Here is a 24,741-nt window from a genome sequence, read left to right as displayed (position 1 = left end):
GGAACTAAAGCAGAATATACCTCTCATTATTTGAGATAAATCCATCCCTGGACAAGCCACATATTTTCTGCTCTAAAGTTGTTTTCTTTTATCAACATTTAAAACACTTTTGCTTGAACTATTGAAAATGTCTTGTCTTTTTGCTGAGCAGCAAATCTAAACTGTGTTCAGCCCCTACTGATTACTTGCACACAGACTCCGACAGAGGCAATTAATTTGGTGGGAGAGAGGCTAGTCTTAATTGGGCATAAGTGGGATTTTTCTTGGCTGCATGCAACAAAAAATGACAGACTGTGCGTATGAAAAGTAGAGACCATCTGGTCCCACAGGAGCTAAGAGAGATGACATACAAATGGCAAGAGAAACAACGAAAAACCTATGGGTTTCTTACTCTCTCTCTCTCTCTCTCTCTCTCTCTCTCTCTCTCTCTCTCTCTCTCTCACGCACACACATAGATAAAATGTGGAATCAGCATCTCTGGGTCATATATCATTTGGCCATGTAACAGCCTAGAGGGAGAAGCTAACCGGGAGAAGAAACAGAAGTCTCTCATGCATGGCCTATTCATGTTTTTATATAATAATCAATATTGAAAATAGAAACATTATGCTTGCAGGCAGGCAGAGGAATAAAAGGCAGTTAGCTCATAAAGGCCTGGTCATCAGCAGGACAAATTGATCTGACATGTTATATTATTCATGCAGTAGATCGGTGATGAAACTTGGAAGCGGCCAGACAGAGAGAGAGAGAGAGAGAGAGAGAGAGAGAGAGGAACAACAGATGAGACAGAAAGAGCAAAAGGCTGAGTAACAAAGTCAACGAGTGGACGTCCCCTCCTTGTCTGCGTGACAGCACTGCTCGTATGCTTTCTATTATGGCCCGAGACAGTAAATGAGTGCATGACATTTCCATCTGTTTACAAAAACCCATAAACAGCAGAGTGATTAATCGTACTTATTCATTCATCAATTTTAACATGTGATGTGTTCTCCTGCTGAGAGAGACACAAATAGGTTCAGTCATACATGCACATGAATAACTATGATATGCTGTCAGGTTTAATTGTATAAAAGATAACAAAAAGATTTTATTATAGGTTCATCATTCGACTGACATCACAACATACTTGCATGATTGCTCTGATATGAATGCTTCCCACTCTATGTATATTTAGACATAATAGACCCATTATGAAACAATATAAAACAAACATGCTTGCAGATACAGGAGGGTCAATGCAACAACAAATTAAAGCCATATTCTGTCCTTTAATGAAGCTCAAGTCAGTTAAAGAAAACAAACATCCATGTTCTGAATCTCATCATCATTTTCAGAATTTATTTTTTTTTTTTTGTTTACATCAAATAGAACAGACATACATTGGCACATGCAAAGTGAACACTTTGTGGTGCTTTTTGTTACCATCCAAATCCAACTGAACAAAGACTTGATATCTATTTTTGTACTCCAAACATGAAAATACTCTCAAATATTTACAAAAAACATACTTACAATGCCCATTACTCTAACATTATAATCATCTGGGACAGATTTGAGCTGATTTCTGTAAAACAAAATGTGGCAGAGCTTGCTGTTCAAGGTAGCCAGATCAACTCCAAGGAAAAGAGGCACAGCAGAAAATCACTTCTAAACAATACATAACAGAAATCAGATAATGGGAACCCCAAGAGAATATGGCTTTAATGACATTTCAAATAAAATATCTTGAAAGCAGATCCACTGTCCATTTGCCCTCACACACAGTGACCCCTTTTAACAGGCAAGTTGTTTTCTGTTAGCGAGAAGGGTCTACAACACAAGTTTCAAGCCTGCAGTTTAGTTCTCAAGGCTGATGCAGCCACACTGGGCTACAGCAGCACTAGTCACTGTGAGGACTCATGTATCATGTCTGGATGAAGGTCAGATCTATCCACAGCCCTGGAGTGCAAAGGAACTGCAGGTGCTGCTGGGATGCATTTTCTCTCTCTCTCTCTCTCTCTCTCTCTCTCTCTCTCTCTCTCTCTCTCTCTAGCACTTAAGTCTCTTTTCAATCACAGATATGAACAAACAGCATCAGATCCTGAGGTTGTTGTAACTCACATATGTTTTCTTGGTTGCTTGACCTGGAGAAGAAAGAAATGATTTAAATTCACTTGGAACACTGTTCAAACAAAACCAAACTAAAAATTATAACCTTTCAAATTCACAAGCAAAAGCACATATTCTGCACCTTCTGCTTGGGTAAACTCATTTTACTGTGCCGTGCATTCTTATCACCAGCTGTGTGCAATCAGTAGCAACATTTTCTGCCCTAGTGTATCGTTTCCACTCACAATTCCCCTGTGTAAAGCCTTAGCTTCTATTTTCAGATGTTAACTAGCAATAAAAAACACAAACACCACACAAGTGGGCATCGAACAAATGCTAGGGCATGCAATATGAATGTGATCCCAGTCTGGATTGCCATGGAAACATATCAGAATGTGGCTGAGCGCCTAGGTGCTGTGTGTGTTTGTGTGTCCTCCTGTGTATGTGTCATGAGTTCCAAGGTGTAGGAATTTTCTTAGTCACACAGGCTTGTCACGACTACTCCGACATACAGAATTTGAATTTAGATGTAAGGTTTGACTTTGGATTAGGTTTATTCTAAGGTAGGTACTGGTGACTGCCAGTGTGGTGGTTAAAATTGGACATGACATGACTGTAGACTGTGCTCATGAGGATTAAAGTGTATCGTGTGTTTTGTTTTTGCCCTTTCTGCATGGTGGAGAAGGTCGTGTATACTTTCTTAATCACAGACATTGCTACATATTCTCCTTCTACTGCTTTAATGTTGCTATGGTGACCCACTCCCATGGGCTATGCAATTAAAGTCGTACCATTTCTTTACTGCATTTTGTAGTCTTTGGCAGCAAGTATGATGAATAAAACATGACCAAGCATTCAACAGGGTTTGCTATTAACCATAAGGAGGACCAGTGTGCATGTGTGTGTGTGTGTGTGTATGCGCACACGTGCATTTGTTTGCTTGTGTGGAATCTTAACATTTAATATTGATGATCGATCATTTGTCACTTTTTCAGCAAATGTTTTCAATCATCTGTCCTGTTAAAGATATTTTTTGTATGTGAAAACCATGAAGATAATTTAAGTTTTTTTTTTTTCATTCTTGCATACCTTTCAATGATAAGGTGACTGTGGTCATGATCACATGTCCCTTGTCAGCTCTATTAATTATAGAAATTTTGGAAAACAAGGAGACAAAAATCCCTTTGCAGTTCGATTCTTAAGAGCTTAGCCGTAATGAGCATTCCAAGCTGCTAATTTCTGCTCTGGCTGTTTGTCTGACTGAGAAACAACCATTTGAGTGGATCATGATCAGTCATGAAAAAAAATCCTGCTTTTTGGAAAAGCTGTAAGGAGCTGACAGTGTCTAATCCAATTTAAAAAAAAAAATTCAACCACAAGATACTATGACCCACTGGGCCAATATGACCACATAATTGGGGAATATGCCAGTATGAAGTAAACCCGAATTCTCTTAGTTTCCTTGTATTTTTTCATTGATATCTTGGAAAATAATCCTGAAGAGTTAGTTATTCCATTATCTCTGAATTACAAGATAAATCCTGCTTTCTGAAATGTGTAATCATAAAGATATTACACCATATCAATGCTAATGTTCATAACACTATGAATCGCATATAGACATCTCATACAGGGCCGATGGGCCCTGAAAGCAAGATATTTGGCACTCTGATGGTTACAGGCATTGACGGACAATCTCCAGGGATGGTGGCGCCACAGTTCAGGTTTCGGGGCGGTCATGCACATAAATTCACCATTAATAATGTCACTTCCACTACTGCTTAAAAAGAGGGCAAGAGGAGGAGAGCGTGTGCAGGGAGGGGAGATGAGGCGAGAAGACATTCATGTAGGAGACAGAAGGTGAGAGATGCGCAGAGCAGATGACATGGCGCACATTTGGGAGGGCCTCTTGGAGACCCAGCACCCTGCTTGGGGACTTCTGATGTGCTGCTGTAGCAGATGTTAAGTTTTCACCCTCCATGCGGAATGTATTTGCTTGATGAACCACATGTGTGACTGGCAAGGATATGTTCCCCATCCCTCGATACACTTGCATCAGCTCTCTGATTTATATGTGCATAACCCACACATTACACACAGATATACACAATGAAAAAGCCACACACTGATGTACACTGGGTTGTATGCACACACAGGCTCATTCAGCTCATGAAAGATGAGTTTGACAACTGTTGGGTGTTTGGAGGGATTCCCAGGAAAATCTGTCATCTCAGAGACATAATTCAAAGAGGGGTTGAGGGGCTGGTGCACCTGTGGGTGCCATGATCACTCTATGTGATTAGAAGCGTTGCGTGAGAGGAGGCATTTGGAGCCTGTGATATGTGATTTGCATGAGCTGTCAATCATCTGTGCCTTCATTCTCACTAGAGGAGAGCTACCACAACAAGAGTGTGAAATTCAGTTTTTGCATTCCTTTCCATGTTTTCTAAACCATCATGCACACTGCATCACCTAACTATGGTCGTATATAGATGTCTTCACTCGCGTAGTAATACCCAGTATTATCTTGGCTAACAGGATCATGCTTACTGTTTCAGATGAAGGGTGGTTTGAGTTACACAGAGCTACAGAAGCAGATAATCTCCCTCCATTCGCAGTGATACAGCTCCGCTCCTTTAAATCTCTTCAAAGAGCTATTCACCCATCTTTTCGCATGCTAAATGCTGTACACTTGGGCAGAATGTCTAACCTTTTATCAGGGAGGGGGATAACTACTGTCCCATTCTATAGGACATTATACATACTTTTTACACAAGTAGCCAACCAATTAAACTTGGACTCTCTTATCAAAGAAAGGACATACAAGACAGATGTGTTAAATAATGGAAGACATGTCATTTGTCCCTTTTGGAAAGATGTACTGAAACCTCAATTGCACAGATGAGAAGTCTCTATACTTTAGTTCTCTGTATCATCCACTTATCCTTAATCTTTTTCAACTACTGTAAATGTTGATAAAACAGACCTGAATTTCACTATTGTAATTTACAAATATGATTTATGAAATAGATATGAAAGCATATGTGTAATGTTAGTTTCACCGATTCACTGTTGAATTAATAACATTTACCGGTATGTTTGAATATTTTCTTTATTGGGAGGGTATGAATAGTTAAATCTATGAGAATCTCAAATTTTTAACCTCCAGCGCACACATATTTTGTTGGACTGTGAAGTTAACAGTGAAGTTATTTTCAACTGTGATATTAAGCATTTTGCATTGAGATGTGATGGGAAATTTTGATTTAGGGATGAGAAGAAGATAAAATTTAGGATTTGAATGTGTTAATTGTATTATCTTCTGGAAAAACAATGACACACTAAAGTATTTTTTTGCATCAGTTCACTTGTGGAGGGGAGCTCTAAACAAACTTGGTGCACATGTGGCTCTTAGGCTCTGTGATTGTCTCTGGGTTACTTACTCATGGGGTCAGCAGCAGGGTTCTCACACAGCTCTGTCTTAGCCTCTCCATTGGGTCTCTCGTTGGGCTTCTGGGACAAACGTGATGACATTGTGGCAGCTGTAACAACAGCCTTAAAGCTTCGCTTCCTCTTCTGCACGTTCAGCTCGGGATGGAAGATAATGATGTACACCTTGGGCATGTAGAGCATGCCCAGTGCTACTGAGGCACTGAGGTTCATGGAGATGGTCAGGGTAGTAGTCTGAATGTACAGCTGAAAGGAAGGACAGACTGATAAATAATGATTTTAGAACACAATAGCTACAAACATAATCAACAAATCCTGTGTGTGAGATCTTGGCTTTGGCAGATGGATGGGGCAAAAAAAATGAGGCAAACAAAAAAAGTATGATTTAAATCCTTCTCAAGAAAAAAAAAGTGTCACACATTGGTGAAACATCTCCAATTCTATCATGAACATTGACATCGTGAAGCTTAATATTAGCCAGTTCAAAGTTCATTGGTCATTTTTCTTGATTGCATTCTGGAGTGGGCTGCACGGTGGTGCAGTGGTGAGCACTGTCGCCTCACAGCAAGAAGGTTCCATGTTTGAGTCCCGGCTTGGGCACAGGATCTTTCTGTGTGGAGTCTGCATGTTCTCCCTGTGCCTGCGTGGGTTCTCTCCGGGAACTCCAGCTTCCTCCCACAGTCCAAAGACATGCAACTGGGGACTAGGCTAATTGGATTCTCTAAATTGACCGTAGGTATGAATGTGAGTGTGAATGGTTGTTTGTCTCTATATGTTGGCCCTGCGATGGACTGGCAACCTGTCCAGGGTGTACCCCGCCTCCGCCCGTTGATGCTGGGATAGGCTCCAGCCCCCCCCCCCCCCCCCCCGCGACCCTTAATAATAGGAATAAGTAGAAGACAATGGATGGATTCTGGAGTGAAAAATAAACAAGAGTAACACACTCTGGGCCCTATATGCAATCTTCATGTGAAAATGCTGTTTTGGTGGTTAGGCCTTCAGCACATTTTACAGGCCTCATGAAATGTGGTGTTTATATAGGGCTGGGTCTAACAAGGCACACCTGAAGGTGATAACAATCTTCACATTAGGTCAATTGCGATCCATCAACACACCACATATTTACAAAGCTACTCATAGATATTTTGATAAGTTAAGACATCAGCTCTGAGAAGAGTCATCATAAATCTGTCCATCCATCCATCTATTTTCTATCGCTTATCCTGTTAAGGGTCTATGTTGGCCCTGCGATGGACTGGTGACCTGTACAGGGTGCTCCACCTCTTGGCCAATGTCCAGCCCCCCCCCACGACCGTTAACAGAATAAGCGATAGAAAATGGATGGATGGATGAATGGATTATAATTAGGTGTGTAATGATTCTTCTTCTACATCGATGTAGCAATTTATATCCCTATGATCCAACTACATTGACCTGTGCTCAGCAAGTTGGCCTTCCGGACGACATATATTGATCCAACATTGTTTTAAAACGTAATCAATTGATTGTATTGATACTAGTAAATAACACACTACATTTAATTTAAGTGTGGCAGAATTTATATAAATGTGTATTTTAGTACTTCTAATGATAATTATTGTAGGATATGTAAAAGCAAAAGTAGCAGGTAAACCTGCTGTTAAATCAACCTGAAGAAATGTTGGTTGCACTTTAAATTTGACTTTGAATACTTTTTTATTTTTGTGAAACAAAGGCAGAAATGGCAGTTAAACCTACTGTTGATGTTAAATGTTGGTTGCACTTTTTGTACTTTTATGGGAAATGTAGTGAGTATTGAAGATGAGAGCAGAAAAGTTTAACCTCCTTTTAATTCAATCTGAAGTGTTGGTTGTAATTTATTTGAATAAAACGTGAATGCATTTGCCATTAATTGTTATTTACTTGTTGTTTGTTTATATCCATAATTAATTTATGCCTGATTCCCTTACAAGAAACAAATGGAATCTGTCTACTGTCCAGTATCCAGGTATTTATTTCACAGTCACATTGGTAGAATTTTTGGCTAAAAAGTTACTGAATAGATTTCAAGTCACTGAATTGTTTCGGATCCTTGTGTCGTTCTAAATGAACCAATATTATCCTTGAATCGTGTCGATAACCACAAGTTGTGATATGAATCGAATCATTGTTCAAATGAATCGTAACACCCCTATAAGTAATATATTTCACTTGCAAAAAATCTTAAAGCCTCTCTCTTACCTAATTTTTCTCCTTGGTTTTCAGTAGCTCCTACTACTCTATATCCTTGTATGGACTTTATGTCACATTTACAAGCCAAATTATAATTGATATTCTACAGGTAAATAAAACTTTTATAACAATTATTAACAGCGGCATAGGTGATTTAAATATTTGCTTTTTGTCACTGAGGGGAAAGGAGCCAGAGAGTGAACAGTAACGTAATCTCGCAGCATTTATTAAAGTCTGACCTACAGCTATTCACTCAAGTCAAAAACGGTTCAAGCATAGCAATGACAATAACAGAAGCATTACTGTGACTTCATCAAATTGTCCTCATATGGCCTCTTTTCCACCATTGTGCCCACTTAAAGTCTTGACGAGATAGATAGACAACACTGTCAGGCAAGGCTCTGTCCATGACATGTTGCAGTCACCCCTGGTTTCCCTATATATCAGGTGTTTTATCTCAGCATTCTAGTATTCATCAAGCCGGTTCCTCCTGTAAGCATCCTTTTAGCAAACCTATTTCAATGTAAATTTCTCCAAAAGAACAATAAATGATAACAATGGACAAAGAACACTGCCTTCGCCACATACAGAGGGTCTTCATTTGGTTGTTGGCAACTCTGGGTAAAGCCAAGTACGGCCTTTGAATAAATCTCAATGCCTTAAGTGGTTAGATCATTTATAAGATAGCCATGCATATGAGCGAACCTTAAGTGCGTTCTCTTACATGCTTCCACTGTGACATGCCTTTTCAGTTACATAATACTTTTTCTATTCTCCAGTTGTAATTGTAAGCTTACATAACCCAGATCATGCTGTAATTGAGGTTACCAGCGAGTTTGTAAAGTGACTTCATTAAAAGGTACTGATTTGACAAAAGAGGAGACAAAGAAGTGAAGCCGGTACTTCAGAGAACACGCTGCAGCCTATTGTTTCATTTAAGGGTCCTGGAGGTGAAATGACCACTCCAAAAGGGAATATTATTGTTTCAAGAATAGATCAGTACATTGTCCTCACTAGACTGATGCACCTAAACCCATCAGATGTCCCTTATATCCTGACTTTAGGTCCAACACTGCTGATGTCAGTGGGAGGGGATATGATTGTAAACATATTAGCTACCCAAATGTATCTGCAGAGTGGTTTACTGATTTAGTCAGGAGAAGAAATGTCACTATTTGCATACAATTCTGGTAAATAGCATGACTAATGGGAATGTTTTACATACAAGACAGAGCTATTTACATATCACTCATGCCTTTGTCTTCCAATCTCCACTAATCATTCAGATGCTTGATATAAAATATACATAACTCTTTTGTCCATCCCCTCTCGTTTTTCTCGAGAGCTGCATAAGAGGAAGTAATCTGGCTTGCAGACCATGCAATAATAACTACATAAATATCACAATGGTCTTTGTCCTGTGTCACTAAAAGTTGCAAGAGAATGGAAATACCTTTTTTTTTTTTTTTTTTTTTTTGCAGTGTTTATGATTAGAACGTTGGGAAACCAGGTTGCATGGTGTCAAATAAAATCACGAGAGATTCTCCAACTGTGTGTTCAGTAGCTGGTAACATAACTGGTATCCATAGCAACACTACAGAAGTTGGTGCAAGCAACTAAACACGGCTGGAATAAGCTTTTAATGAGATTCTGATACTTAGACCCTGCAATGCTGACTGAATCAGAACTGTTGTATTGACCATGCAGGAGTCTGTACTCATTAGGTACTTTTTCATACACATCCCTCAAAACTGTACACACATATATTCAAAAACAAAAAAGGTATGTGGGCTTTCACCCTCTCTGATACAGCTACACACAAACACACATAAACCCACACAGCCAAATCCTTTTTCTTACTGCCTCTAATCACTGAGACAGGGTTTTTCATTACGCCTCTATATGAGCTTGACCCAAATTCATAGCCCTCTCACCCACCACTCAAATGTGTAGCTTGTCATAGAACATTCATAATTCATTCCTGTTGCTTTAACATAAATAAATACATGAAGTCATTTTAACAACTGCTTGGCAACTCTCTATTTATAGCTGCAGTAATGATTTATTAACATCCTCATCAAGAATCAAGCGCTGGCTTTGAATTTTACATTGCATTGACAAAGCAAATGGCAACATCAAGCCATAACAAACGACATATCTTCCATTTAGACAAAAGGCTGAAGAGGCTAATTCTCATAATTATACCCACCAGGGATATCCTTACTGCAAAGGCAATTTAGTTGGGTATGGCTGAGTACCATAAATGCACACAGAGATGAGGATTTGATTCAGTAAGTGACAATTAGGATGCTCTCTGCCCCATCAGAGAATGCCATCAATAATGGATCCAGGGGATTTGCAGTCTCCTCTCAACTACCTGAATGTCTTTTGTTGTTCTAGGTGGCCTACTTTTTAGCTTGGCTCATGTCTAGCTTTGGGTTTGAGCTGCACAGCTCAATTCCATAATGGAGTTACTGCCTTCATTGTGGATGGTGTTTTTAGGTTTGACTCTACACCAGACCCCAAATTCAGGGCTTGAACAAACAAGACAAATTTATTCTGCTTTGTACATGGTAGAGAGGGCAATTAAAATTAAAAATATAGAAGAAAAATCTTAGTTAGCTACCGTTGGCCTTCATGAGCTCAGTTCAATAATTTCCTCCTCTAAACCATCCACCTGTCTTATAGACCCCATCCCAACCAAGCTACTTAAGGACTCTCTACCCCTCATTAGCACCTCCCTCTTAGATACAGTATGATCAATTATCGCTGTTATCTGGTTATGTCCCACAGTCCTTTAAAGTGGCAGTAATTAGACCCCTTCTCAAAAAAGCAACCCTGGATCCAGATGTTTTGGCCAACTACAGACCAATATCAAATTTTCCATTTCTCTCCAAAATTCTGGAGAAAGCAGTTGCTAAACAGCTCTGTGACTTTCTCTACAGCAACAGCTTATTAGAGGACTTCCAGTCAGGTTTCAAGGGTTCATCATCACACAGAAACAGCACTAGTCAAAGTTACCAATGACCTCCTACTGGCATCAGATGAGGGACTGGTCTCTGTGCTGGTCTTATTAGATCTTAGTGCAGGTTTTGATACCATTGACCACCATATCCTTCTACAGAGACTGGAACATGTCATTGGCATTAAAGGAACTGCACTAAACTGGTTCAGGTCATATTTACTAGGTCGATCTCAGTTGGTACAAACTAATGATAAACCCTCGGAAACCACTGTAGTCACTTATGGTGTTCCTCAAGGCTCTGTGCTTGGACCAATCGTCTTCACCCTTTATCTGCTTCCTCTCAGTCACATTATTAGGAAACACTCAATTAATTTTCACTGCTATGCTGATGACACACAGCTGTACTTATCAATGCATCCTCATGAAATAAATCAGCTGACTAAACTGGAGGCCTGTCCAAAAGAGATAAAAACTTGGATGACCCATATTTTCCTTTTATTAAACTCTGATAAAACTGAAGTCATTGTCCTGGGCCCAAAACATCTTAGAGACACTCTATCTAATGAGATAGGCACCCTGGAAGGCATTACCTTGGCCCCCAGCACGACCGTAAGGAAGCTAGGAGTTCTTTTCGATCAGGATCTGTCCTTTAATGCCCACATTAAGCAAATTTCAAGGACTGCTTTCTTTCATTTACGAAACATTGCTAAGATCAGACACATCCTGTCTCAAAAAGATGCAGAAAAATTAGTCCATGCCTTTGTCACTTCCAGGTTGGATTACTGTAATTCCCTCCTATCAGGCTGCACCAATAGGTCCCTAAAGACTCTCCAGCTGGTCCAAAACACTGCTGCCTGCGTGTTGACAAGAACTAGTAGAAGAGACCATGTCTCTCCTGTACTGGCCTCTCTGCATTGGCTCCCTATCAAATTTAGAATAGAATTCAAAATTCTCCTTCCAACATACAAAGTCCTCAACAGTCAGGCTCCTTCATACCTGACAGAGCTCATAGTCCCCCCATCACCCAGCCAGAACCCTTCGCTCCTAGGATGCAGGGTTACTGGTGGTTCCTAGAGTTTCTAAAAGTAGAATGGGAGCCAGAGCCTTCAGCTATCAGGCTCCCCTCCTGTGGAACCGTCTCCCAGTTTCGGTCTGGGATGCAGACACCCTCTCTACCTTTAAGAGCAGACTAAAGACCTTCCTTTTTGATCAGGCTTATAGTTAGGGCTGCTTAGGCTGGCCTTTAGATATGCTGCTATAGGCTAGGGCTGCTGGGGGATCTCCCATGGTGCACTGGGATTCTCTCTCCTCCTCTCTTTCCTCTCTGTCCTCCTGTATGTGTCATACATAAATCATACTCATATGTATTACTAACTCATCTTCTTCTCCGGAGCCTTCGGGCTCCCCTCATCCCAGATCCCGGGTGCTGCTGGAGGAGGCTGCAGACCTGAAGAGGCTCAAGCTACCACCCACAGCTCCACCTGCTCACATCCCTGTCTGTCCATCAGTCTCTTCCCTTTCTCTCACTCTTTATCTCTGTCCCACTCTTTCCTTCTGCATATCTGTCTTCCTCCATTATCTGTCTTTGTCTCTGCCCTGCTCTCCTGCTCTCTTTCCCCCCAACTGGTCAAAGCAGAAGGCCGTCCCCATTGAGCCTGGGTCTGCTTGACGTTCCTGCCTGTTAAAAGGAAGGTTTTCGTCGCTGCTGTTGCAGAATGTGCTTGCTCATGGATAATTGTTGGGTGTAAATTCATCGAAGGAGTGTGGTCCTAGACCTGCTCTACTTGTAAAGTGTCATGAGATAAATTTTGTTGTGATTTGGCACTATATAAATAAAATTGACTTGACTTGAATTGACTTGACTTAGTTTCATCACCACAAGTTGTTAAGATACAGCATTTATGTGGTCTTTATTTATATCATTCCCATTGAAATTACAAAATCTCTTTTTCAGGGAAGTCTTGGCTATGATAGCAGCATAGCAATGTTTGAGACATGCAGACATTAAAAGCACAGAAAACATAAAATATACGGTAGTAGCAATTTAAACCAGGGTAATCTCGCCTTAAACTGGTTGTCCTTTGCTCCCTTGCAACAGATTAGGTGTGGCCTTGTATGGTGCATTACATTCAATGTCACAAATGAGAAAAAAAACGGGGTAAACAAACAGTAGTATGGACAACAGACATTTTTTTTTAGTGGTGACTATTCTAACTAACTAAATGTTAGGGCACTGCAGCAACATGGTCTCATCCTTTTGGTCAAATGCTGAAGTTTGGTCCCCCCTGAGGGTAGCCCCTCTGTGTTGCCTGCCAACTTTGATGGTACCACGGTTGTGTCTCTAACATTCTCGTCCATTTCAACCTGCAACACAGGACTCTGTCCCACAATTTTTTATTCTGTCTGGTCCAATTTGCTTATTTATCTAATCGGCTTTGTGTTGTTAGGGTTAGGGTTAGGGGTGACACCATGTTGCCTGGATGAATGATCCTCTTTTGTCAAAATCCCTCTACGATGTCAAGTGACGCAAAGGGGGTGCCCTCAGTGTCGGCTGTGGATGTCAGGGCGAGTTGACCAAACGTCGGTCTTTGACGAACAGGGATGAGACTGGGCTGACTGCAGATGGGTTGAATTTGTGACATAGAGGACAAAAAAATGCAGATTGGAGTTTGAGATAATAAATGCGGGGTTACTTGACCTGGAATTGAATGCCTAAAAAAGCCAAATGTTAGCGGGAGCTGGTGGGGTCTTTTCCAGTGGAAAAAGGGCTACAATCATAATAATGATGGACAGGATGAAACAGATCTAGCTAAGGCTGCAATAGCAAGCTCTTTTTGAATTGGCCTCCAAAAATCTCTACATTTTTCAATGCCTCAATCAGGTCATCTAGCAGCATATGTCTGCAAAAAAAAGCTCCAGTTACAGGCAATTGGAAACAGTACAAAATAAACTTTGTGAAGTTCAATATGACAGAAAGACAGTTAAGAGAATGCTGCTGGGTGGAAAAACTCACAAGTAAGGCAAAAGGGGAGAAGACCAGTCATTTCGTCATTGGTCCAATATGGGTCTGAATAAATCAGTCAACTTTGGGAATCAGATCTTCCTGTTCAAAACATTCTTAGAATGATTCCTTTTTTTCCTAGTTTTATGACGAGCAGTATTCAACTGATTTTCTTGACTGAGGACATGACCCATATCTAAGCTAATATTTAGAGGCTCTCCAGTGGTTTCCTAATCTCCAGGGGAGAGGCTGCTCCAGCAAGAAGAAATGTTTTGGGAACACTTGGGAAGAGTAAGTTTAATAAATTATTCTGTTTTGATGAAACTTAGCATTTCTTTGTGATTATTTTATGAAAAAAAGATCGAAAACATGCATAACAAGTTTCCTCAGAGGGAGTGCAGTAAAACCTTTGAACAAAACCCTGGCTAGATGTCAGCTGTTTCATTGTCATGAAAGATACTTCATTTTATAAACAAATTTTAATAGGTCTGATATTTTATTTATTATTCACTCCTTTTCAAAATGTAGCATATGTGTTCATATTGTGTTTATGTGTCCTGACCGGCTGTAACAAATGCTCCAACCCAAAATACCTAATGGTTGGTTTTGACCCTTGCATACGATGCCATGGTTCTTAAAAACAAAACAAAACAAAACAAAACATAGCCCTTACTAATTACTGTGGGAATATCATCTTTAATAAGTAAACAGCAGTCTCAAAACAGCACTATCTGACCACTGGCCACGGGTTTTAACCATCTACTCCCACAACCTGGTACTTACATGGACTTTGTGAGAAAAATAGTGAGAACATCCATTAACATCTGCTTTCCTACATTTCTATGGTCATAAGTACTGTAATCGCTGCAATAAATGCCACTGGTCACAATATAGTCAATAAAGGTCATTTTTACCACTTGCATTTATGACTTAGTCATTGTTCTTGGAAGGACAGTCTCTTGGGTGACATGACAGAAATACATTTTCCTACATTCATCTAGTTCTGTGGACCACAGAGTGCATATATTACAGACATAGTAATTAATCTACTGTTTTAATTCAGGTATTTGTGGCTCCGCTGTGCTATTTCTATTTTAGGCAAGATAATTGTCTTGTCAGTGCTGAGTTCTCTTCAAGTAAAAAATGTCTCTTATTATCCTTTGCATGTTTTTCCTTAATTGCTGTGGTGGTGTGTGCAGAATGTATTTACAGTGCCATTTTCATATCAATCTGCTAAAATCTTGAATTGAAAAGCAAGATTAGAGTCATTACAACTAAACCAGAGCATTGGCTGTAACTAAGAATTCAACAAAGCTAGCATGTTGTCACCCAGGTGGTGAACTCCCATGTAGAAACCTTGACTTCAGTACTTTGCTCATTAACATCTTGACTTTTTACATTTGTAGACAGGCTGCTGGAATAGCAACCTGTCAATCAAAAGTTAGCTTCACCCTAAAGCATTTCCTGGTCTGCTATGACATTCAAACAATTGTGAGGGAAAACTTAAAGCACTTGAGCATTAAATCAGAGGTAATTAGAATGAGAAGTGACAATGAGGATGGAGAAAAATATCTTCGTGAGCTCAATACACCTATTTGTGAGTACTTGAGAGGAAAAATCTACTTTTTGGGTACAGTATTGTATTAAGATATCGTTCCTTTTAGTATCTCTTTGTTCCAATTATGGTTAAAGCAACATTACATCCTACCCTTAAATTTACAGTAAAACTGAATTTCCCACAAAGTATATATCTTATTGAAAACAATTATGACATCAAATTAATATTACTATTGTAAATAATTTTGGTTATAATAATCATGTAGAAAAAAATTACTGTTCCATGTACTAACAGCCCTAATGTTGTATAACTAGTTGTGGCCTAATCTTAAAACCCATTCATAGCAACATGTTTTTATTTATTTATCTTAATCTAATACTCCCAACGACTCAAACAACTACATTTTAGTACTTCATTCTTTGCAGCCCAGACTTTGGCAAAAGGTATCATCTTCATCTTTTAAAATGCTTAACATTTATTTTCAAAATAAACATTTCTTTCCATTAAAGGCAACCTATTTTATTTTTCTGCCAGCAGTTTGCCTTTAGTGCAATATGCTCAATATTTCAAGCATGAAACAACTAAATCTGAAAAGACTTCAAGTGTCAAGTCCAGTTCCCATCATGAACAGTTGTTTACAAAGAGACAGGTGGATTAGAAGTTGCAATTTTCACTTTACCTGCTGTAAGCTGAAAAGATAAAGTTTTGACAAGTACAGTTAGTTACTTCTAATAATACTTGGCAGCGCTGTCTGTCTATGAGAGGTTTATGTGGGTACAAGATGCATTTTATGAGAGCCTGAGTGGTTTCCAAGACATGTATTGAGGTGTGTCCAGTTTCAAGAAATGACATTCTCTTTTCGGAGAGAATGATTTACTGATTTACTCGAACATTTGTGTACTTCAGGGAAAATGTATCATCCTCATTTTATCATCACCCTTCTCTTCTTAAGTGTAGACGAATGTTCTGTTTAGTGGTTTTTACTAAATAAGAGAGTTCTTGTGTTCAGTGACGCCATCTGTCCCTTGACTCGCTAGTTCCCTGCTAAATGAATAACATGTGGACAGGTCTGTTGCTGTGTTAATATGTTTGCATATTTTTATTGTATCCAGTTTGCTTGTCTGTTTAAACAGTGACAAGCAGGCTTGAAGGTTGTTTCAAAAAGTCAGTGAATCTGAATTAGGGTGTGTATGTGTGTGACTCTGAGTAATTAACTGGAGTGTGTTCGTTGACTGAGCAAATGCAGGTGCACAGTAGGCAGGGGGACACTCTGATCTTTTGTTACCTTATTCACATGACTTCCCCCAACATTAGTTTGAAAGAGCAAAATGGAGTGTGTGTGTGTGTGGGGGGGGGGGGGGGTCGCAGGTGTGGGAAATAAAGGCATCTAAAGGGAGTTGAGTTAAAGAAACAGTGCAGTCCCTACAATTCAATAAACAACATGAGGTCAAACAGCCATCCCTTTTGTTAGATTATCACTGATAATCAGATAATTATCTGGTAATCTGCCTTGGTGTTTAGCCACCTGCGTACACCCATAAAACAAAAACACAAACAAAAAAAGAATGTCTTGAAAAAGACGCTTTCCAACAAGGGCACAATGATTAGCTAATTTTTAAAAATCTTTTTCACCATTAATTAATAATATTTTCATATTTGGGTGAACATTCAGTCATTTCCAATCATGTTCTCTCCCCCTCATACCGATGGAGGCTTGTGGAAGTTTTTAAGTCCATATATCACTGCTGGAGTGTCACAGAAAACTGTGATTACCAAGTAATTGTTTTGAAAGATAGCACTGGCACAGGTTACAACATGGCCTCTGTGATGTTTTTCAAAACAAATTGGGCATGTCAAGGATTCAAGATTCTTTTATTACTCTGGGTATTAGCATGGTGATGGTTAGCAGTGGTTAACAGTGGTTAGCTAACAGTGGTTAGTGCTGTCACCTCACAGCAAGAAGAGTACCGCCTCGGGCACGGAATCCTTCTGTGTGGAGTTTGCATGTTCTCCATGTGCCTGTGTTGGTTCTCCCTGGGTACTCTGGCTTCCTCCCACAGTCCAGCGACATGCAAATGGAGACTAGGCTAATTGATACTCTAAACTGACTGTAGGTATGACTATGTGTGAATGGTTGTCTGTCTATATGTGTTGGCCCTGTTACAGACTGGCGACCTGTCCAGGGTGTAATTTGCCTCTCCCCCTAAAGCTGCCGGGATAGGCTCCAGCCCCCTGTGACCCTTAACAGGATAAGCAGAAGAAAATGGATGGACGGATGGAGGTATTTTACGGTTTTACTTTTTTTTTAATGTAATTAATTAATGTATTCTTATTGTTACATAAATTGTTAATTATTGAGCATATGGTAAAATAGATTCATCTATCCTCACATCCAACCCCCTAAAGTCCTTGCAAAGACAGATCTAAACACTGAGTTTTACATCTGTCACTAACATGTTTTTTTCTGCCAGTTTTGATGAAGTATTTATGAAGGAATCCTATAAGAGAAGAAGAAAAGGCTTAAAAGGAACAGATGTTGGGAGGTTTTTCATACTGATTACTTAAGCATAAGTAAGCTGACATATGAATAAGATAGCACATCACCTTAACTACACTGCAACTTTTGCAACTGATGTTTTCATGACACGCAAATGCACTTCTCACTAGGAGCAGCAAGGGAGCCAGCATAAGTGCAACTGCAATGGCCACTGCACTCGGAGGCTGTGGCTTTAAAATAGGTGACTGTAGGGCAGGAGTCAGTGTGAAGAAAGAGTTAACTGCATAAAGGGGAGAGATAAACACATTACTGCCTTGGTAGTCACTGTGAGTAAAATAATGAACTCCTAATCGCTGCTGAGGGTGTAATTCATCTATGAAATCAGCAGCAAATTGAGATGAGGAAAATCAGTTTCTGATTCATCTCGTGCAGTAGCTTAGCAGGATGGATATTGAATGGTGTTGCTCTCAAAAGGTTAGGTGTAACATTTGCTGTCAGCATCGATATTCTGTCAGTGGAAAACTTCCACTCCATTCTGTTCCGTGCACACATCCTGCCAAGCAGCACGTGCACATCAGATGAATGATTCCGCATTCTACCCGCTGTCTGCCAGATAAGCAGTGACTAGCACAGAAGGTCAAAATGTCATATTCTCAATCAACTCCAGAAGCACCCAATGTCAAATGATTTGTTGAGTAGAGTGCAACTGTCAAGAAATGGAATGTGTTGAATCAAACTTCTATTTGCCTCCCCCATTTCTCCTGGCCTTCCACCTCCTTCCTCATCTTCCACCTCCTCAACCTGCTTGTCTCACCCTCTAGAATGAGGCATAATAGAATATGTTGAGCCCTAGGTGTAAAAGCCAAGATAATGGCATGTGAAGTTGCCAGCTCTAACAGCCATATAGCTCCTCAGGCATTTGAGAATCCTGGTGCTTAACATTAACCCTTCCTCTGCCTTTATGTGATTATTTTGTCTGGTGCGTCTAGTGTGGTTTCTCATGCTCATCAGCGCAATATCATCTGAAAATTAAAGGATATGAAGCAATATAGTAATGAAATGAGTGCATGTGAGCCCTCTGTAAGTACTGTTTGTGTTTTCATTTTGCACAAATGTGCATGTGTGCATGTGTTTGGACAAGATAAAGACAGGGCTAAAGGAATGAAAGTGAAATTCAAAAGAAGATGGAGAGAGACAATGAGGAGGGTGTTGAAAGAGACAGAACAAAAGAGAGGGAAATGACTCACCTTCTCAGCGGACTGGGCTGTGCCAAAAAAAATCGGGATGAAGGCCAGCCAGACTATGCAAGTGGTATACATAGTGAAACCAATTGGCTTGGCTTCATTGAAGTCTTCTGGTACATCTCTTGTTTTAATGGCGTAGATAGTACAGGTCACCATCAACAGGATGCTATAGCCTAATGAGCATATAATCTGTAGGTCTGTGATGTCACACTTTAGTACACCACGGGCCAACATGAGATTAATGGTTTTCTGTTCATCGTAGTCAATAATGGTGTTTGGAGGGTCCACGGCAAACCACACCAGAACACCAAGCAGCTGCACACAGATCAAACTGGAAGTGATGGCAATCTGGGAGGTGGGGCTAATGAAGCGTGGCGCTGTGACTGTCTGCTTCCCTTGCTCGAAGATCCGATAGATGCGGTTGGTCTTGGTGAGCAGGGCGGCATAACTGATACACATGCCCAGACCCAGAAAGATTCTCCTAAAGGCACACACAGCGACATCAGGCTTGGCAATCATGAGGAAGGTGATGATGTAACACAGAAAGATTCCAGTTAGCAGCACGTAGCTCAACTCTCGGCCTGATGCTCGCACAATGGGTGTGTCATTGTAGCGTATGAAGGTGGCCATGACGAAAATGGTGGCAATGATACCAAGCATGGCCAGGAAGACGGGAATGATTGCCCATGGAGAGTGCCACTCTAGCTTTACTATAGGGATGGGCTGGCAGGCAGTTCTGTTAGGGTTGGGCCTCATGTTGTACGGACACAGTCTACAGGAAGTCTCATCATACTGGTACTGATAGCCATCACATAGTTCACAGTGCCAGCAGCACGGCATTCCTTTTACTCTCGTCTTCCTCTCGCCAGTCTTGCAAGGCAGGCTGCATACTGAGATGGGCACCTCCTGCTCCCCATCTGGCCACTGAAGCTCCTCCAGCTGGGAGAGAGATGATACACGGAAAAGGATAAGAGGGTTTGCAAAACATAAACAGGGTTATCACTGGAGATAAGTAACACTAAGGTGGTTTGAAGATCCAAATATTTGGTCATGACATCATTTATCTATGACATTGAAATCAGTAATTAAAATGACCATGGCAACAGAAGTTAACGTTGTACAGTGAAATAATAAATTAAATAGAAATGCAAAAGAAATGTTTTAATACAGGAGCCAGTGAGGTATAAAATATGAGATTAGAAGTACGGAGGATGTAATTTAGAATTTCAAACTGCCAATTTCAGATATTGCAAAAATATTTCTACTAATCACTTTAAATACTGACTGATCTCATCAGTGTTACAGACACACAGCAGAACTTTCTTAAACTTCAATCCAGAAGACCCTGAGGCATTTCATTGTTTAAGCTCAAACTTTAAGACATCATTTTTCAAGTTAGCCCTTAAAGAGCCATGAAGGAAAGCTAGGGCTCACATGACCTGATGATTTATAATGAAAGCATATTCACCCATGGCTTTAAAACTACAAGATTAAAGGTATATCAACATGATAAAGAGGTCTACAGTATCAGCAATGATGCCTAAATAAACCAACTGAAAATTAAAAAGAAACAACAACACAACAACAACAAAAATCCCACAAATTTGCAAGTGGTTATCTTGTTTTCTTGAAATTGTTCTCATATCACAGATGTAAAAGGATAATATTGTCAATACAGAATAACACAGATTAGTAATCTGTGCAGACGTCAAGATTCAAAACAATACTTTGACAATTTCGGTAAAAACATCCCTTTTTTTTAGGTGGACACAAATACTCTGGTTCAACAATGTAATGAGTTTTAGAAGATTTGAAGATCAGAAGACTAACATTCACGTTTAGGACTTGTCAATACTATGGTGGCTCTGAAGGCCAAAGCACCACCACACGTTAGAAAACTAAACAGCATTTCACAAAACAACAATATTTCATAGGACACAACATTTCACAAAACACTACAACATTCAGATCATTGAAAGGATGGGACAACAACTTGTTTGTGCTTTAACAGAGACCTTGGCAATAATTTTATGTCATTTCTTGTTTCTGCTGCATAGTTATGCTCAACCTTTTTACTATACAGTCTATGTTCGCAACAGTACAGTATTTGTGCATAAATTTCAAACTGTTTGTGATTGGACTGAACCTCAGTAAATTCAGAGACATCATACTCGTGTGCAAGGTGGGGTTGGTTCTGGATTTGATCTGTAATTGGTTGTTGAGCTGTCAGGAGACTGATGACCCTGTGGGCGTGAGGTAAATAGTGTCATTGCATGATTACCAACTATGTTTATGGGCTGGACAGCCCCCCTGATGTCACTTGTTGAAGAGTAGCATCCTTGTCTCCTCATTTCTAATTCCTAATTCTAATTAATTAAGAATTACATGTATGTCCTTTGTTAAAATATTCCCTTATCATTTCACTCTACTTTTCCATTCTTTCAAACAATTTTAAAAGTCATACAACATGATTGAGAGTAACTAAATGCATCATGTACAGTTTGCCAGGCTGGAAGATCATAGGCATTCCTGGGAAATACTATTAATACGTTGGCCCTCATTAATGGCCTACAATCATTCCTTCTCTCATCTCAGCATTGATCATTATGGATATGAGTTGAGACTACGATCAAATCTTGTGTCAACCCTGAGATCCACTGAACACATTTTCAACTCAGCCTGACCTGGCACTGCAGCACAGTAGACCTGATGGAGCTGGACCTGAAGATTGTTGTGAAACTACTCTGAAGCTCATCTTAAGACCCACAGCCAAATATAAATATAACTATAGATAAAAATCAGGCTCAGGCCCTAATAAATAAAAATAAATAAATACATACATAATATACCTCATAGAGATGGAGACTGAGTTACAGGAAGAAGGAGTCATCTCCTCACTGAGCAACTATAGTGCTTTACATTTATGAAATATCTTTAATACATGATTAACTCTGGAACAGAGCAGGAGAGCAGATTCAACAGCAATGCACAAGGGTTACAGTGCAATGCTGCATCAGACTGCTGCAGAACAGGCGGCTGCCTAAAGCAGCCAAGGGCTGGGACACTGGAGTAAGTTTGTGACATGTCTGTGGGGTTCTGCACTACAATGCTCTAAACAGTATGTTGTTGGATGCTCTGATGTTCAGAGCAGTGCTCAGTGCCGATTGTAATTAATCAATTTTGAAAATTCAGCTGGTGTTTGATCAATGAGGGTAACCCTCTTGACTATACAGCAGTGATTCCAATCTTATCTGCATGTTCCTTTTCCTTTTATTTCACTTTGCAGCATTTCACATGAAACCGGTTGGCTCTGTTGATCTTGTGAGTGGAGGGTTCAGTCAACAACAAGCAAATCTTTGAATTTTAGAGGTTTTGCAGTTTCCATAAGTAAATGCAGCCATTTTACCATATGATTTGTCCTTCAGTCTGACAGAGGGATGGAGTGTGGTGTAAGAGATGAGAATGTAAACACATGAACATCAGCGGATGAAAAATTCCACCAGGTGCAAATAACATCACATGTAACATGACTCCAGCTGAGGGCACAAATAGCATACACACACACACACACACACACACACACACACACACACACACACACACACACACACACACACATATCTGCAGTGTGTGTGTGTGTGTGTGTGTGTGTGTGTGTGTGTGTGTGTGTGTGTGTGTGTGTGTGTACCTGTATGACAAATGTGTTGTTTTTGTAGTGTCTTGGTAGATTATCATCTGCCATTTATCTGGGGGCATGAAGGTGCCATTTGTTATTTGGACAATGAATGGTGCTCTCTGGAAAAGCTCCCAATTACACACAGTGTGGAAAAAATAATGAGCCCAACAGTCCTGTTGCTATGGAGACCAGAAGCAAGAATTTTAACACCTTGGACTATACCGACTGCTGTAGTCTTGCTATAGTTGTTAATTTGAGCTTTGTGAACTTGAAAAGCATTATATTCCACATCCTTACTGAAGATATCAAAGTGTATCAGCTCATCCTGGGTTGTGTTGCCTACAAATAGCCTACAAATAGCCTACCTATTACAAGGGAATAAAATTGCATTGCAACAGCATTTGGTTTTGTAATCACAGTGAAATGGAATGAATCACAAACATCCGGCAACGGAACTGATCCCACCTGCGCTATCAAATCCATTCGGTTGAGTTTAATTCTTGTGACCCGGAGCTCCATTATGCAAATGTGAACTCATCTGTATGTAAATGTCATGTTTGGTTTTATTTTGTACATGAAATAAACTGAAATTTCAACTCAGGTTTCATCCCTTCATGTGGGAAATTTCCAGCCATGTTTACCTTGAAATAAAATGAAACTCATCAGTTTCTTTATGGACCAGATGAATCACATGAGTCGATTCTTGTGTTGTGACAGTGAGAGCTATTGCAGTTGTACAAACCAGCAGTTTGCACTTGAAAAGCAGCAACGTAGCAAACATTGAAAGAGAAGGTTTTTTTATGTGAGAATTAATAACATTTAAAGTTACATGAAATGAAAAATTCCAGATCTATGTTGTAATTTGTTTCGAGAAACCACAAGATTGGACTACACAAATATTCACATAAATCACCCTTTCCCTTTTTTCTCTGAAATTGTGAGAGTTTTTATATGATTTACCTTGTGCTTGAGGTGTATCTTAGATTGATCACAAATTCAGAGTTTCATCATGTACAGTAAAACCTGCAGGAGAGCAGATGAGGAGCAACATGGGAGGCATTTATTTAGGTGTCAGTTTCAAACAGCATCAACATCTTCAGCAGCCCTGGCTGCCAAACACTGAGCAGATATGGGCTGACACTTGAGTTAAAAGCATGTTTTTCCTCTTTCTCCTACTCTCTTCCTCCATCAAGTCCTCCTGCCTATGCAGCAGGAGGAGTCCTCTCCAAAAAAATAAAAGAAGAACAGAGGCCAGTCAAGTTAATTTTCTTTCTACTGATAATATTGTTGGGGCCTTTCATCAATTCCCTCTTGAAGTTTAAATCCTGCTTGAACAACTCTTTACAGGTGGAAAGAAAAACTTATTTGAATTGCTTAAATTACTGCCTTTTATCTGCCTTTGCACATTTATTATAAAATATTTTATCAGTCTAACTTTTAATAAATCCTTTAATATATAAATATATTGAATACAATGTCAGGATTTTTTCAACAGGAGGGATTGATATGTTTAGATTGTGGCTTATATCATTGTGTTTGTTTATGTGAGTAAATGCACTGATGTTGTTTGGGGGTATTAATCCATTTATACGGTCACATTGCTGCAAAGTCCCAAAAGCATAAAACATTACATTCAAGGGTGAAAGCTTTTTTAAGGTAAGGAAAGTTCAGGGTTAAGTGAATTCTCCAGAAAAAATCCTGGTAAATATAAGTGTGAGTACATCAATCTTTTTTTGAACAAGAAGAAGAAGAAGAAGATGAGGAAAAATTCACTGGAACAATTTCAAATGTTTATCTTCGGAGCAAAGACATATTCTTCCTTTTTTTAGTAAACAGCACAAGATATTTTCCACCCCGACAAAACTATACATCAGCTGGACTAAAATTAAATCGGCAACACTTTATAATAAAGACATTTAAGAGTGTACTGTGTAATTTCTCTGAAAAAGTAAAAATGAAATATCTACAGGTTTCCGCTAGTACTAAACAGCAGGTGCAGTAGAACAATGGAGACACACTGCTTATTCCAAAGGAAATAACTTTAAATTATA

General features: G+C 39.7%; 1 protein-coding gene across 2 annotated transcripts in view; it reads right to left on the bottom strand.

Moving 5' to 3' along the window:
• Positions 1-1,113: 1,113 nt before the first annotated feature.
• LOC147255786 (metabotropic glutamate receptor 7-like) overlaps positions 1,114-24,741 on the bottom strand; it is an 84,098-nt gene continuing 60,470 nt past the window's right edge. For both annotated transcript variants that reach the window (XM_086213735.1, XM_086213736.1), the window contains 3 exons: positions 19,018-19,953; positions 5,532-5,784; positions 1,114-2,123 (listed from right to left, as the gene is read on the bottom strand). In XM_086213735.1, the coding sequence (XP_086069861.1) occupies positions 2,074-2,123; positions 5,532-5,784; positions 19,018-19,953 (1,239 nt within the window). In that variant the 3' untranslated portion in view covers positions 1,114-2,073. The remainder of the gene's footprint in view (positions 2,124-5,531; positions 5,785-19,017; positions 19,954-24,741) is intronic.

This window comes from Aulostomus chinensis, chromosome 9, assembly GCF_037954235.1.
Source record: "Aulostomus chinensis isolate RoL2024-O1b breed Wild chromosome 9, RoL_Achi_v1.0, whole genome shotgun sequence".
In the NCBI taxonomy this organism is placed as follows: Eukaryota; Metazoa; Chordata; class Actinopteri; order Syngnathiformes; family Aulostomidae; genus Aulostomus; species Aulostomus chinensis.
Note: the sequence above shows the minus strand (reverse complement) of the source record. Positions and strands in the feature narration are given on the sequence as shown.